At 35.6% G+C, this 16897-nt stretch overlaps 1 protein-coding gene across 1 annotated transcript in view; it reads left to right on the top strand.

Moving 5' to 3' along the window:
• The window catches only part of LOC135118124 (uncharacterized), a 101750-nt gene extending 87658 nt beyond the window's left edge, over positions 1-14092 (top strand). Inside the window, exon 3 of the mRNA XM_064039252.1 lies at positions 14009-14092. Within this exon, the coding sequence (XP_063895322.1) occupies positions 14009-14092 (84 nt within the window). The remainder of the gene's footprint in view (positions 1-14008) is intronic.
• The last annotated feature ends 2805 nt before the right edge of the window (positions 14093-16897 follow it).

The raw sequence follows: 16897 nt of genomic DNA, 5'->3' as shown, positions 1-16897 counted from the left end.
TAACAGTCGTAATGAATATTCTATTTTAGTTCGCTATAGATTCCCGCCATTGTTCCACGGTTTACTGTCAATGTTATTGTTCAGAGAATTATTCTACATTGTATATAATGTTATTAAGATCGCTCTCGAGTATTTAGGTTATTTTAAAGTCATTCGAAATAAAGGAGTTGGGTAAAATATTCGTGGCAGTATTCCGCTGAAGATGGTATTCTGATTACAGTGAAATATTTTGAAGTTATTTCTTATACTTTATTGTTGAAGTATTTTGTATTTTAGAAGAAATTAAGGCGTAATATCGAGCCTGTTTGTCGTGTTTGACACAGATTAAGTCTCTGATTTAAAGACCTAAGTAAAAGAGACTAATTTTGTAATTTTGACGACTTCTATTATACATTTTGAGTCCAGATTAGAGCAAATGCAGAGTCACCTAATATTCATTATCAAAACTGCTAAAATGTGGACTCCAAATTCTAGTACCTAACATAGGTATTTCCTTCATTATTGTGTAAGTACTACCTGAGCTTCAGCTTCAAAGAGTAAAGGATAAAATCGCAGGTGAAGCCACATTTTGAGCATAAATTCTGGACGTGAATGCCTCGCTAGTGCTGAATGGAGAGATATAGACTGTTTCTGTGTGAACTACGAAATGTGACCGCTGTAGGATAAGCTCTGCTTCCTACTTTATGTAAAAGAAACACTAAAATATATGTTAGATACATGGGTACACAGTTCTTTTTAAGAATACATCTTTAGCAGTCGTTTACGAGTAGTCAGAAGCCAGCAAGTCTGACAACCAATCTTACCAAGGGGTATGGCGTTGCTCGGGTAACTGGGTTGAGGGGGTCAGATAGGCAGTCGCTCCTTTTAAAACACTGATACTCTTCTGCATCTGGTTAGACTGGAAGCCGACCCCGATATAGTTGGGCTAGGCAGATATATATTTATCAACAAAAAAATTAGGAAGAAAAATTGGTGCCAATAAGAAAAGGTTATTTTGAGGACAAACAATTTAATAACAAAAAAGTGTTATCATAGCATTTCTTTTACCTAAAACCGTAAAATGTACCAACATAAATATAATAATTCCACCTCATATGCCATTTACATACAACAGATGTTCTAAGCGTACATTTAGCTATCGAAATTATAGCAAACCAAAAACTTTCAACGAAAAATGAACCTAGTTACTTCAGACATAAAGATTAAATTTGTGTGATGGGTTAATAAATTGCCTAACAGACAGGGCTGACAAATGTTCGCAGGGTTCGTCCTTTAGTGTGTCGCGTCAGATTAAATGCAAGCCATCGTTGGAGGTGGATTGATCTGAAATCTAAGATACTTGAGGGGGTCACACGTAGGACCGGGCGATAGATTGGCGGTTTCGTGGTCTACTGTTTGAAATTACAATTTGGGCTGATTGTCGACAGTGCGTGTGTAGTTAGTGGTGGTTCCAATGCAACCGTTGCAGAACTTACGGTAGCCAGAAAATTGGTTTCCGTACAATGTGAGAAATATTCAACAGATGTTATGATTTCTATAACAACACATAGTGTATCTATTCCTCTTGATATCCACTTTCGACAATCGGGTGAGAAGTAACCTATTTCTAGAGTACTTGTTTACAAAATGACATGAGCATGTGAAAGCATGACACACAGACAGTCAGTTATTTTTGAATTCAGATATAAGGAAAGTTTTAGAAGGTACAATAATAACTATGCTTGTTGCATCACATATAAAATCATTATCCTCTACTTAAATATAAATAATACACGAATAAATAAACACATACCTAAACAATGAGTTTTTTCTCCAATGCAAAAGAAAAATACAGACACACATATACTCCCAGACCTCAGTTTAACCGCATTGGAATGCAAACTGAAACACAAACCAAAAGCATTAAGAAACAGAACAAACTTGAAAGAAAATCCCAATACATTCTATAGATTCCATTTCCTTCGGGAAGCAGACGGGATAAACTGTAAAATCCAGCGAAATAAACATGGCCTTTTTAATTTTAAATAACATATCGATTTATCATAAACTATCGGCTTCTCTGAACGTACGAATAAATGTTTTTCCGTTTCGGAATCTATTCACGATCCTCCACCAATGTACTGGCAAAGACGATCATTTACTTTGAAACCCATATACATGTCTGTGTTTGTTGGCTGTGTACTTCATGATGGTGGAACATAGCCAGCGATGTACGTCGTACAAACATCAGGTTCCGCCAATTGGTCGGCATGGCCGGGAGAGTACCGCATACTCGTCGGAACGGCCGCTGGATCCTTTGTATATCATAAATTTGATGGTAACAGCCTTTTAGAAGATAGCTTTTAGGTAATTAAAATGTTTTCGGAGCAGAAAATAAAATATCATTTTGTTAAAGTAAATATAAAGTGATACGGTCCTTCTTTTAAATATGTAAGCAATCAAATAAATGTAGTAGAAAGTGCTCAGGTCCTTGTTTATTCACTAGTGTCACCTTTGGTCTCGTCCGGAATTAGAGTCGCTGCGACGGTTTTATTCACAGAGTGGCTGTATGTTTCTATTAAAGTATTTTTAGAATAAGTTCTTAAGATTATTTAACAAAACAAAATTCTTGGCAAAAAAAATAATACAAATTATTTTTTAAAAGCTAAACAAAAAGATCCGCCGGCTAAGATGTTATTCATAATAATTATTTCTAGAATATCCAGAGATTAATTTTGAAAGTCTAGTCCACAAACACTCCAATCATCCTTAGACTTCCAATCTCTATCGACTGCGGAGCCTTTTTCAAATTCTCAAATCAAGATTAAAAATTCTTTTTCTTTGCTTTACTCAAAGTCCGCCTTACAAAAATCTTTACAAAAAGTAGAAACACCATAATTAAATTGTTTCCAGGGATAAGTCTCAATAAGAAATTTTCACTGTTGGCTGGGTCGCGTTGTTTTGCTTCAGCTAACGGAGTGGGGGGAAGGGAAGGGGAAGGGAGGGGAGATTGATTATGTGCTCACGCACCGTCAGACATGTGAGGTAATTAAATGTAATGATTGCAGGAAAACTGATTTTTTGTTACGTTTTTTTTTCTTATTATTTGTTTTGTGATTATGGTTTTTGTTGAGCGATTATTTTGTAGTTAAAGGATGCATGTTATTTTCAGAACCGTATTGTTTAGCACCTGATGTATTATTTGCAATTATTTGACTGTGTAAAACGTTTTGTTACAAACTTATTCTACTTCAAACAGGGTTCCATAGTAAGGGACAAATACAACTTGTTTAGATCTCAATGATATCGTTCAAAAACACTCCCAACTTCATGTCAATCCCTAATACCAAGGGTCTCCTCTTAAAAGCGACTTACTAAAAAAGAGAAAAACAAACAGAAATTCCGTTGTTTTTTCCACACGCTCGCCTTTTAACTCGCGTCCTAAGATCCGATATTATCCCCTTCATCCGCAACCCTTGTTTCCCCACTATTTAAGTGGCAAATAAAAATGTTATCAATCGAGAACACCCGAGTGCGCGGCTGTCCGGATTACGTCCGCACACTGTGGTTACCCTAGCGTTTGTTTTTAGATAAATACCGGCCAATTTGTTCGCTGTATTGACGCCGATATTGAATTCTATGCGTAAGTACAAATTACTTCCATTTAGAAATAGGAAATTGGAATTGTGTTGTTAATTTTATAAGGCGTATTTTATTTAAGAGTAGGACTCCATTGATAGTAAATTGGCTAAACGTTTGCTGTGGTTTTGTCATAAAATTAATTTTTGATTGATAAACTACTGAGGTTGAATAAAAAATAAATAGTTGTCAGATTAGATTAGATTGGCTTCATACATTTAAATGTTTAGAAGCCAACCTAAAACTATTTATTCTTTAGTCAACCTCAGTAGTCTATCAATCACACCACAGAACTTACATTCTTTAACTAAATTAATGAAACACTATCCCACAAGTAGACTTAACGTCAAAAAGCAAACACACAACTTTAGTTAAAGCGTTGTTCCCCTATGTTTATCAATCGGGACCGAGTGCCGGTATGTCCGGATTACGCCCGCAGCCTGGTCACCCTACGCGACTGTTGTTTGTTTTTACCCGAAGACGCAAAAAGAAGAGTAATGATTAGCTGTGTGTGCTAGGTTTAGGATAGGTCATTATTTAGATGTGTCGTTTATACGGGTAGTCGCGTACTTGGAGTTTTTTCGTTTGTCTGGGGTTGACAAAATTGTAGGGAGTTTGTTTATTCTTAAGCAACAGCCCGTCCTGGCTTTGCATGATTTTAAATTAAGTACCATAATGATTTTTATTATTTTCTCTTGCTACACATAACAAGTTATCTGGTAAAATACATCAAAGTATACTCTGACAGCAGAAAAACTTTTGTCAAAACTAAGTTTAAAAAAAATCTACCTAGAATGTAAAATCACTTACCTACATCAAAAAACCATTGTATTTCTCGATACTAAATGAAAACTGTTAGATGGTGGTGTCTAGACAATTCATAGTGCACTATTGAACAGGAAATGGAAACAATCATTGGCTGCGCGGGGCGACGCCTCTAGCCGCGCTATAGTCTGTGGAGACTTCGCTGTGGCGGCGATGAATCTGTGCTTAAGACTCGTCTAGTCGGTGCCTGATTGTTCAAAGTAACTCGATTATTGTAGTTGCCAATAGTTTTTGATATAGCGATGTTGCAGAAAAATATATTTTAAATAAAGATAAACTTTTAGGGGTGCGTACATAGAGCGTGGTCGCAAAAGTTGACAAACTATTATTCTGTGCGATTGTTCAAAAAACCTGAATATAGTTGGCTACACTACCTACAACAGATTAGTGTCATGATCGGTAAAATACTTAGGCTAGATACAAACTTAAATCGTTTGCTCTTGACCAAATTAGAGTAGACTCGTTAGAACATTTTAATAAAACTCATTTTCTTGATTATTACAATATCCTCGTTTTAATGACATTCAAAAGTCCTTCAGCAAAAAATCTGTTCTTCAGACAATCAATAACCTACTTAGCTATCCCAATTACTGCCAAACACCACGAACACATACCAACACAATACAAACAACAACAGCTCCAATTACTATCTAGCATAAAGCTCATTATTGCGTGCACAATGAACACGCAATTTTCCCAACACTCGCCGTGTCAGAACCACTGTCACTCCATTCTTGGAGATAATTTACTTTCCTAATAGGCATTGTGGTGGGCAATCATTTTGTTTGCCTTGAATCACTGAGTGAAATCTCACGGTAATATACGTATTAATTGTATGAGATGAGAGATTTGGTATATAAATCGTATTTACAATGGGTTTTACGCTTAAGTTATTTGCTTCAACCAATTTACTCATGCGCTTCCTAGTTACAGACAGTCACAAAAAATAGAAAGTGTTAAATCGTTCATCGACTTAATTGTGAAGCCCGTCTTATTCTTATTTTTTTCCGATACACTGAGAAAGCATTATTTTCATATTTTGTAACCCTTTTTATCAGAACCAGCATCAATAAACTCTTCAAGTACAAAACATAAGAACAGAAAATGAGAATACAAAGGCTGATTAAGAACAACTATTGTGTAATTACTAAAAGTCTGCTTCCATGTAGAATTAAAGCCCTCGTAGCGCCTTAGTAGTTCGTAGCAATTACGTAGCGCGTAGCATCTTCGTAGCTCACATCGTTTTCAAACGTTCCTTTTGAACGTTTTTTTGCTCGGTCGAAAAAAAGAGTATTTTCTCCAATGAGGCAAATAAAACGTGTCGTATCTTGGGGGGTGTGGCAGAGATGTCAGTGCGTCTTGACTAATGTATGCTGCCCCCACGTCGGGAAGATACCGTGAATATACGGCCGAGGTTAGGCTTAATGTAGATGTGTGGTGAATTTGCGAAGCTTGCTATATTACTGTAGTGGTAACATAGGTGTATAAAGTGTGCTTATGTACTTGAACCTGTAGCCTGTCTGTAGGTACTAGATTGGTGACAAGGTATGTTTAGTACAAGCAACGATGGGATATTGGCAAATTGAACAGGATAATCAGCACAAAAGTAAATTACTAATCCATTGATCAACAATTGGTTAAAACCTGAGTGGTGGTGTAGGGTAAATGTAATGGAAACTCGGTCCGAAAATACTATCATAGTTTAAGTTAGGACAGTATAAAATTACTTCCTTGCACTTACATACAGACTTCTACCGACTTCCGAAGACAATTCAAAGACCACAGAAAAGCCTCCAAACAATAAAACTTTATCGTCACGCATCTTCCGAATCCGGATTTGTCCGGATCCCCTAAATCTCATAAAATTAGGTGGTCGATGGTGAAATTCCCGCGATCTCGATGTTGTCCGATAATGGGTCGGTGTAGCCATGAGCCATGAGCCATGTGAGGGGCTGATAAGTGGCTGAAGAAGTGCGGGCTTAATGCCTACCGTGATACTGGTTGATTGAGGACCGAATGAGATGTGTATAGAGCTGTGGACAGCCTAGTGTGATTTTCTTTTAGGTTTTTTTCGATGAAATAGGAATTTATGGAAGTATGATAAGCTCAGTAGCAACTTAGGTTGACGGTAATTAGATAACCAATAAATAACAAAATGATTAATTGTGATAATTGGTGCCTTAAAATATATGACCTACGTACAACTTCCTATTCGACGGCATTTAGTTAAAAAGGAATAACACTTTTTAACTCACATACATAAGTATGTTACCTATCTAACCATATAGTATTTCATCGCACTCATACTATAGAATCATTTTCTGTTGTATATTGGCATGTGCTTAGGCTAAAGATCCTTTTGACAACCCAGCGTAAAAACTTTACAGCTCTAAAACACTTTTCCTCACATTATTAACAAACTTTTAGAACAAACTAAACAACTTAAAGTGTTGTATATTTCTCATCGGTGCGTAAGCCTATATTCACCGGCACTATAATCTTCCCCATTGTCTGAGAATATTCCTACTAAGACTCTTTTCTTGAGACAAGTTCAATAAATTGGAGGGCGAGTGGCCGATCCTCAAATTGCTATATAGCGGGAATAGGGGTGCAGTACGTGAGGTATAGTTTTGCGGTTATATTGAACTGTGAGGGGGTTATGAAGTGCAGTCAGAATAATGGTGTTGAAAATGTATTGGTAAAGTTTGTGATAGGTCTTTATTGTGCCGAACTGAACTTTTACATTGATCCATAGCCATTAAAAATGATAGATAGATTTATCCTTAATTGTGGGCAACAATTTACATAAAATAAAACTAATATATACAACAAAAAATGGTGATGCAATGGGAGGTCTCATAGCTAAAAGCTCTTTCTTATAGACAACCTTAGGATAGATTGAAACGAAAAGCTATACAGGAGGAAAAGGAAATGAGTCTTAAAATCTTAATAATATTGAGATACTTTACAGTCTCTCAATATAGTTACATTATATTGTCCTGCAACTGAATTCTTGCAACTGCAGTAGCACTTTCTATCGTCTAATAATTTTCATTCAATTTCAAGAGGCATCAAGTTTTGTGCATCTTTTCCATAAATTCCTTGGACACAAGTACAGCTCGAATGCAGATGTACCCCGACGTGGAGCACTCAGCGTAACAAAGTGTTGGAGGCTGTTATCTGAACACCTTCGACGTTACCCGTGTTCACGCGGTTCTCACGCGAACGCTGCACTTTTTTGTATGCTCAGGATCACAAGTGTTTGAACAAGAACTGTGTAAAAAATTGGTGCAATTCATGTGTAGGTTTTTCGAGGCTGGTGCTGATCTGAACTGGCTTTGTGGGAACAGGAAAAAATTGCTGGGGTGTAAATCATAGCTTCCATTAAAGTTGAATTGTCTGCTGGGCAAAGGCCTCCCCATTTTGTCTAAACATCTCTCGATTTTTTGAGTCTTCCCACCATTAAAGTATTTATTAATTAACATAAGGAATCGCAATGTAAAAGTATGAAACTACGATCAAGTCTGCACAATAATAAATCGTCGAAACATTACTAAATCACGAGTCTCCCTACTTGTAAGTTAGTCACAAGATAAGCAAGAAACTCAGAATTTCTTTTACTGCAAGATAGCCAACTTATGCACTTCGAAATAATGAAAATATACATCAAACTTCTATTATTTATGATTTGAAAGTCTGCTCTTTTCTATTGCTTGGTACTTAAATATTATTTCTTGTCTAAGAATAGTATCGTTTATTAAATAAGTACGTCTCGACTGGATTAACTTGGGATTGTCTCGGCTTTTCTTTTACAGAGTAATTCATACTTTTAAAATGGTTGCTCACTTATTATTTTTAAATGTATAAAATGTTCAGAAAAAGTTATAATTGTTTTAAACGACAATATAGAAAAATAAATATACCTACTTTTGCAGCAATCCTTTTATGTTTAGTAGCCAGTTTCATCAACCAAAATACTGGTGTAAACCAGATCGAACTGCACTTTTTATTTTCATGTACTCAAAAAAAGTCTATTACACATTCATAACACTTCAGTTCACATCTGTACTACAAGATCTGATTCCTTCACATAGCTATAGAAGCAAGGGATTTATAGTGGGCCAGAGCGTTGAAGTTCCCCTTTACGAGCCCATGGGTTCCCATCGATATGGCGTTATAAAGTGCCACCTCTATTTAAAGGAGACTTTGATTTGGGATTGTGGGACGGGATTGATGGTGAAAACGTTGTAAAGACACTTCATGGGTACTTTGTGAGTGTGTGGAGTATTTTGAGATGTTCACTGGAATACGTAACTACTAGTACTTTGGTCTGATACAAATACTAGGTACGAGTAGGATGAGCTGAACGCAATATGTTTTTTTTTGTTTCAGACATCTTACCATTTCAGGCTTTGAAAACAAGTTTTCTCTAAACTGAATGGTCAATGGTATAACTTAGAAATTTGACTTTTTGAATAAGTAAATAAACTTACCAGGAATATTTAATACTGTAACATACTTCACGCTCCTCTAACAAAAACTTTAATGAACTTGTCTACTTGCAAGAAATTGTTGACCTAGACTGTTGACACAACTGTCGTTTCTGCTCACCCCCTGAACCTAAGAGGCGTAGGTATGTACTCTCCCAAATGAGAGGTCCCCACAATTCGCACAGATGTACCCGGCCTTTCTCTGCGAACCGTAATCTTCTTATAGGAAAGCCATACATACAATTAAACCTAACACTGGTTAAGCCATTGCCAGTGGTTCTAAACATTTTTGAAATTGATTAATTTATTCAATGTTTTGTTTTTCTATTATGAAAATTACTTATAGCTATGTGAGCGAATTGATTAATTAACTTATCGGTTAGCCATTTAATAAAACTAAACCTATAAAAATTCCCTATCGCCCAATAAAAATTCCCAACATTACGCAGCACATAAAACATTTGCGGTATTACGAATGCCTAAAATGTAAAACAAAAATGTTTAAAACAAAATCCTGATACAGTGCAAAAACTTTTTTTATGGCTATTTTATCATTGTACGTATATTTGGAAGCGTCAGATAAATTACTGCGCCTGTGTACATGGTTTCCAAATTTTGGGATACACGCTCAATTCGAAGCGTCACATGTTATCCCTGGATTGGTATGTGTAAAATATGGTAGGGAATATAGTTTTTTGCTGTTTTAAATTATATTATCCAAGGATTTTCTAGACTTCACAAAAATATGGATTACTTTATTGCTTTGCGAATTCCCTTCACTCTGACATAAATGGCCACATAACCCACCCAATACTCTGACTTCCCACATAAAAGAGTAGATGACTCAATCGTCCGCCCACAGCATAAAGTTTGAGAGTGACTGGCGCCTATTGTCTCCGACATATCCGAACGGTTGCTAAGAAGGTTTTTCAATAAAATATTAACTTGCCCTCGGAGGGACAGAGAGGGCTCTGGAGGGATTAACTGACGTTCATCCCCGCATTCCGGGCGGAGGCGTCGGCTTAACACTGAGACGAGACTTCATTTAAACAATTGTTTGTTTTCACTTTTCAAATACATAGAGATTTTCGTGTCATTCCATTGTGCGGTTATATTTGTCTGTTGTATTAAAATGTCCGCCGTTTTAGATTGTTTTCCTGCTTTGAAGAGTTTGTTTTGTGGCTTGTTTGTGTCTTTAATATATTGCTTGAGGAAGTTGTATACGAAAATGTTCTTATGGGAGACCAAATTAAAATCCGAGTCAATCTTTTTGTTGTACTTCAATATGGGTCACATTCTCAGTCACATAACTACGTTGCCCCATACTACATGTAGGTACATTTATGTAAGTGCACGCCTATACATGGGGTTTCAATTTATTATCAGTTTTAAACCATCGGGGAAGCACGGGGATGTTTTCTCCCTTCGCTAATTCCCAATAAATTTCAACGCCTTGAGAACGGGCGTCTGCGGGGCCATATGTTCTCGCGTCCAGAATAGTTTAAAAGGAAATTTTCAAAGTTTTACATTCTCGCTCGTTAACTTGTAACATAGCCTGTACGTATAGCCGTCGTTAGCAGTTATAGAACCCGATAATATTGCTCGTTACTTTAATAAGGCAAAAAATAAACTAAGAGTGAGGGGAATATTGCAACTAATTGTTAAAATATTGTATCATTAAATCTGTCATCGCCAAATGACTCATTACTTCCACTCGCACTACCCAACAATCATTAGCCACAAACAAACCAAAAAACATAAAGAAAAAATAAAATACAATCCTAATACTTCTTTTGGAATGTCAAAAAAGTGGTTGAAAACTTCTGTGGGTGACATCTTTACAGATAGACTGTGCTTACCCCGCGGAGTGCGGCGTGAATATACAATGAGACAATGGCCCCGCACCAGATAAACCACCATTGTTTGACTATGTTCCGCATTATTTTTGTTTGTATGTCACCAGATTAGATGCTAGCTTATATGTGGGGTCGAAAGTTAAAATATGTGATGTTTGATATTTTAACTTTGGCTCATGCTTTATAATTTTTATAATAATTATTCAAATATTTAAAGAATCGTAGATTAACTGATAATAATGATTTAAGTAATAGCATCTTGTGGTTTAAACTTAATTTTGTATAAACTTTTATCGAAGTCCCAAAACTGTTTGAATTTATAAAAGTTATGCATTTTCAAAATAAGACAGTAAAGATCAGAATAAAATTCAAATATTTCAAAGAATACCAAGATCTCTATTCTTTTCAAAATCAAATATCTCTATCGTCTTCGTGTTTTATTCATAAAACAATGTTATCTGAAACATATTGGTTTCGGAATTGAGCTTTAAGCTAAACGTTTTTTTATGGCCAATAACTTTCCAATACATTGGCACATCTTTAAAATATTACTTTTAAAATCACTTTCACGACTTCTCCTTACCGGCTCTGATGAAGCATAGCTGAATTTATCGCACCATCATGATGCAAATACTGAAAGCACCATCAAGCTACTTAGGACTTTACACCGTGGATTTAAAGTTGGTTTTTGTGTGTCGTGGTTTGTAAAACAACCCCTTCCAATTGAGTGTGAAGTCAGAATGAATCGGGAGCTGATGCAAGTAGTAACTTTGTAGTGAATGATCAATCATGGAGAATTCAAACTGTGGACTCATACTTTACGACTAGTTTTAGACTTTCAGATTTTGAAAGTCATTGAAGTTAAGCAGGTTTATGAATTCTTTTGAGTAATGTGATGTGCATAAGTAATAGGAGATCAATGGGATCATCCTTTTGAACATGTAGAAGGGGAAACATGTTATATTATAGATTCTTGTCATTTTATGGAGATTTTTTGATCGACCTTTGCCAACCTTAGTGAAATTATAAATATGTTCTTGTTGATCTTCTTTCATCACATACATAATCAAGATGGTATCATTTCTTGTTCATTATTTGTTTTTGCGTCGACTTTTACTTGCATAAAATTAACTTAACTATTTCCTAAACTAAAAACACCAAAATCTTAGCACCACAATGAAATTAATCAGCGTAAAGCGAAAACTATCAATTAGCGTAGTGAAAACGTTGTCTAAATCTAAACAGCAAACGTTTGTAAAGCAAACACACGTCGCGTCTGTCATTTGTTTAGCTAGTTACGAGTATTGTGCCTACGTTGTATATGGCCCTGGTACTGCGAAGCAGGGGTTGAAAACCTTTGGTGGTATAGTGCTAGTATTTTTGTAAACTATCGTGTGTAAAGGAAGTAAGTGTGTGTCCATCGATTGCATATAAGGTTATTGATTTATATACGCTAGCTCGTACCAATGGTTTGCTTGCGTTACCAGGTAAAGTTCTCAGATATGGATAATAAGTAGCTTTTCTCTATTCAGCTAAAAGGTTTATTACTGTCAAGTTTCAACAAATTCCGTTCATTAGATTTGCGTGAAAGAGCAACAAAGTTACACACATATATTTATCCTGACAAACTTTCGCGATTACATTAATTATAGGACAATGACCAAATATTCCTATTACCCTACAAAGCATCGATTATGTTTCACAGACTAGACTAATCAAACACAAACTAGAAAATGAGGAAAATTGAAATATTTAGTATTCAATCATCCTCACAGTTTTATAATAAATTCCAATGATCCCATAAAAGCATATGAAACTGAAAATTTTCTATATGATGTTATTTCTGTAAACATTAAATTGGAGCGTAAAATATCCGGAACTCCTGCGCCATTTTATTTTCCAGTCGTAAAACGTTTTATGGCTACCTTTATAACCTTCTTAATAATTTCACATATTATTTCAGACGCTGAATTATTTCTCGAACAAAATGTTACACAGTTGAAGTAATTTCTTCTGCCTATTTATAAAACGTTGTTAAGTACACAGTAACACATAAATAAGTCTATTTAGGACTAATTAGCAGAAACTGTTGTTATACTCTTTGAAGAAAATATTCTGTATCTATCGAATATAAAATACGTAATAACATCAATATGATGTTACAATCTTAGTTACTGTTATGGTAAACCTTTAACACCGATTCAGATTTAGAAGTTATAATCAAAATTGTGCTTACTAAAAACAACATTTCAACAGTTTCCTAACCCAACAAAATATTCCCTCCACCAATATTACTGGTATGATCTATACTACATCTAGGCATTAGGTTCTGCCATAGACGAAGCTAAAGTTGAGCCAGTAAAAAGCGATAAAGAGGCGCGAGCGTGTTGGGGCGCGGTAAAATAGCGGATTTTATTGCCGGCTTGCTCGCTGACGGCTATTTGTCTATTGCATCGGTTCGCATCGCGTGTGCTGTGAGGCAGGAGTGACAGCGATTTTTTTGAATATTTAATGAAGATATGCCTAAGTTGATGACGCTCTGAGATGTACTGTGTTTGAAGACAGGATGACATAAATTAATATCTGTACATATATGTGGTAATGTGTGTAATAATATGTATGTTAACAATGGCCAATTGCCAGATGCCAAACATGTTTACAGGTTGTTTAGGTGCTGAGAAACCGGCCATAAGGTATTTCAACAAAAGATTTTGTCACTTTGGAACAGCAAAGACTCTATTGCTCGATTCAGGAACAAGTTAGCTAACAAAGTATGATATTTAAAATTCTTTTATGTTAAAAACAATACTTTTACATTACTGCCTAATGATTACTTTTAATTCGTTATTAAGGTACTAATCAACATTTACATTCCGCATGTCACTTGAACCACGCACCACTGTCCAGAGCTAAATGTACCCTGAATATTTACAGGGCTTGAACGTGAAAATGTTCGTATTTTTCGAAATCAGAGGCCAAACGATGACTGCTTTTTGATTGATCTAAAAATATTTAGCTTGATCACAGAATACGCTTTCAGGTAATTGTGCAGTATTTTTAGTTTGAACTCGGTTCGGTATTTAGTTCATTGATGCTCGAGTTTGATAATGTTGTGGAGCGAGTGAATGACTACGTACTCCTCGGTTTTTTATGGTATATCTAGTTAAGCTAATCACAAAGTTGAAAGTGAATCTAATTATGTTTTTTCATTTGTTTCAGTGGAAATCGCGGTGGGGCGTGGTGACGAAATTATCTCCTGCTGCAGGTAAGCTTAGCACCTTTAAATTAATTTATTTTATCTAGTTCTGTAAATAACATTTGATAGTACTTTTAGTCTAGACTTTTTGTTTCAAAACATTCCATAATTTCTTCACTTCTTATTCTCTAACTCGATATTATTTATTTCGAACGAAACGAATCCCAACTGAGAGTAAGACCTTTGAATGTACTTAGGTGTTTCTTAGAAACTGTTGGAGAAAAACTGTCAAATAGATAGAAACATGTCATAAAGTAAGCTTATTTACCGCCTCACTGCTACTACTACCACGGCTAGTACTAACTAAATATTAAATCAGAACAAGTATAATAATGACATACCCGCATGTGGACATTTATTTAATGAAGTCTGTAACATAATTTTATCTACTTCTGTATTATTTATAATAATAATAAAACATTTATTTCAGACCAAAATACACGATCCATAAGATGTTAGTAAAAGAATACTTAACCTAGTGTTAGTAAAAATAACTTAAATTATTACTATGCCTCCGTATCCAATGGGCTAGCATAGGGCAGTCCCATTTATCGCACAAAGCATTCAGGATGCTGTGCGAGCTATCGCGTACTCTCCTCAGAATTGAAGCGCATCGCTTGCGGATAATCGCATGAAAGCGATATAGTGTTAAGATTTTTTCAAGTATTTGAGGTAAGTGTGAGGTTTATACCTAAGTTTATTATCGAGTATTTTTTGTGATAGAATCAGTGGACCATGATAGGGTACTTCCATGTGGAATCTCTGAAAACCTTTCTTATGAATCACTCCATATCACTCCATTTACTGGTGAAAACTGCATGAAAATCCACGTAGGTAAACCGACTTTTATTTTTTGATCGTCAACAGACAGATTCGGCTGATGTCTTTTGATATTGTGAATTTGGAGTTATCTCTTGAAATGTAGGTGGCCTATAAGATTGAACCTTACTTTAACAGTTCAGAGAAAAAAAGGCGTTATACGGTTTACGTATGTTACGTTGAAATATGACACAAAATATTATTTTTCAAAGTTTCAGACGTCTTTACCAACACCTTTGATATGATCTAGAACTATTTATTTTCACGAATATTTTCTAGGTCGTCTGCATGTGTCAAAGGGGTTCTATTTCAAGGAATCTTAAGCCTCTTTAGATTTCTTTACATTGAAGATGTAATGTACTACGCTTAGGTGAATCCTTTGCTTAGGAATGTTTTTGAGATTTCTTTTTATTTGAGTTTTTGGGTGAATTAGGTAAAGAACCAACCTTTCGAGTATGAGGGTGTGGGTTCGATTCTAGGGTCCAGGCAAGTACCAATGCAACTTTTCTAAGTTTGTATGTACTTTCTAAGTATACTTAGACACCAATGGCTGATAAAAAGGTGAAGGAAAACATCTTGAGGAAACCTGGACTATAAAGTCTGAAATCACCAACCCGCATTGAGCAAGCGTGGTGATTAATGCTCAATCCTTCTCCATGTGAGAGGAGGCCTGTGCCCAACAGTGGGACGATAAAAAGGCTGTAACAGTGTTCTTAATCTCTTACAAGTTTAACCGCTATGTGTCTGTTTACGGTAACGCAGCTCCTAAACTGATGATCCTTAATTTGGATGCTTTTTTATCAACATGAATTTTGTGACCAACCTATTGTTTTCTATTTAAATGGATTGCATTATCTTCAATGTACAAATACTAAGGACTGATGATGTCCCAAAATCGTATAAATAGTGTTACCAGAATACACAAACAATAAACGCTACGGACTGCATAAGAGTTTAACACAAGATCCCAAGTACCATAGTCTCATTACCATGCAAAAGAATATCGAAGAAACAGACTCTTTTAGTCAAGATATATTTCTCTTCCGATAGGCAATTCTTTATAAGTTACAGAACATTAATGTCAAAAAAATTAACTAATTACCCAAGAACAGCGAGTAGTCCCCTCAAGTGCGATATTAATCATGGCCTCTGACCGACGCGACTTTACGGAACCCTAAATTCCTGCTTAATTTAAGTTCCGTATTTAAGTAACATTAAGACTTCGTGTTAAGCAGACGGCTGAGATTGAGGGTAGATAAAGAGTTTTGTTGCACATAATAAGCAACTAGACCAGAACTTGTTAATGAGTGCAAAAATTACTTCCATTGCACTTTTAAGTACGACAGTATTTTGAGAGTAAGCAATGCAAATAGTGCGTCTGTCATCCGGTGCACTGATGTTCTCTTGTGTTTATACAAAATACATGGTACGACGTCGGTATCGCAACCGCTCGTTTCTTAAGCACCTGTAATAGTAAATAAAAACCATGGTAGCAGCACCGACACAAAATATCCAATTTCAAGGAACTCCAATGGGTGAAAATTATTTGCTAACCAGTGTATAATTCTAACATTAGCATGCTCATTTGGCAAATTAATCAGTGCTCATATTAATTAAGCCTATTCAAGGACCATTTCGATGTCCATTGACTGAATGTTCGCTAATCCTTAATTGATAATTATCGCAGTGTTAGGACTCAATCGATGGATAAATTATTATGTGTCCTATCTATGATAAGAGATGCATAATAATACAGTTTATGACTTATTACGAAATTAATGGAATTTCACTATACGGCTCAAGTTTACCCACAGCATCAGCTTTCTTTAACAATTAATATTCTTCAGTTTTACTAAAAATCCGATATGTTTGAAAAAAATAATCTGTTTTAATTCTATGTAAAAAAAATTTGAAGTGATTTTAGTAGCAAGACATACAAACGATAGTCGTAAATCCAGTTATAAATCACTGTTTCTCTCGCTACAACGCATCACTTGCACCAAACACCATCCTTAGCCCTTACAGCAAAGGTA

The sequence above is a fragment of the Helicoverpa armigera genome, chromosome 18 (assembly GCF_030705265.1).
Source record: "Helicoverpa armigera isolate CAAS_96S chromosome 18, ASM3070526v1, whole genome shotgun sequence".
In the NCBI taxonomy this organism is placed as follows: Eukaryota; Metazoa; Arthropoda; class Insecta; order Lepidoptera; family Noctuidae; genus Helicoverpa; species Helicoverpa armigera.
The sequence above is the reverse complement of the archived record's forward strand: the minus strand, read 5'-3'. Positions and strand labels throughout refer to the sequence as shown.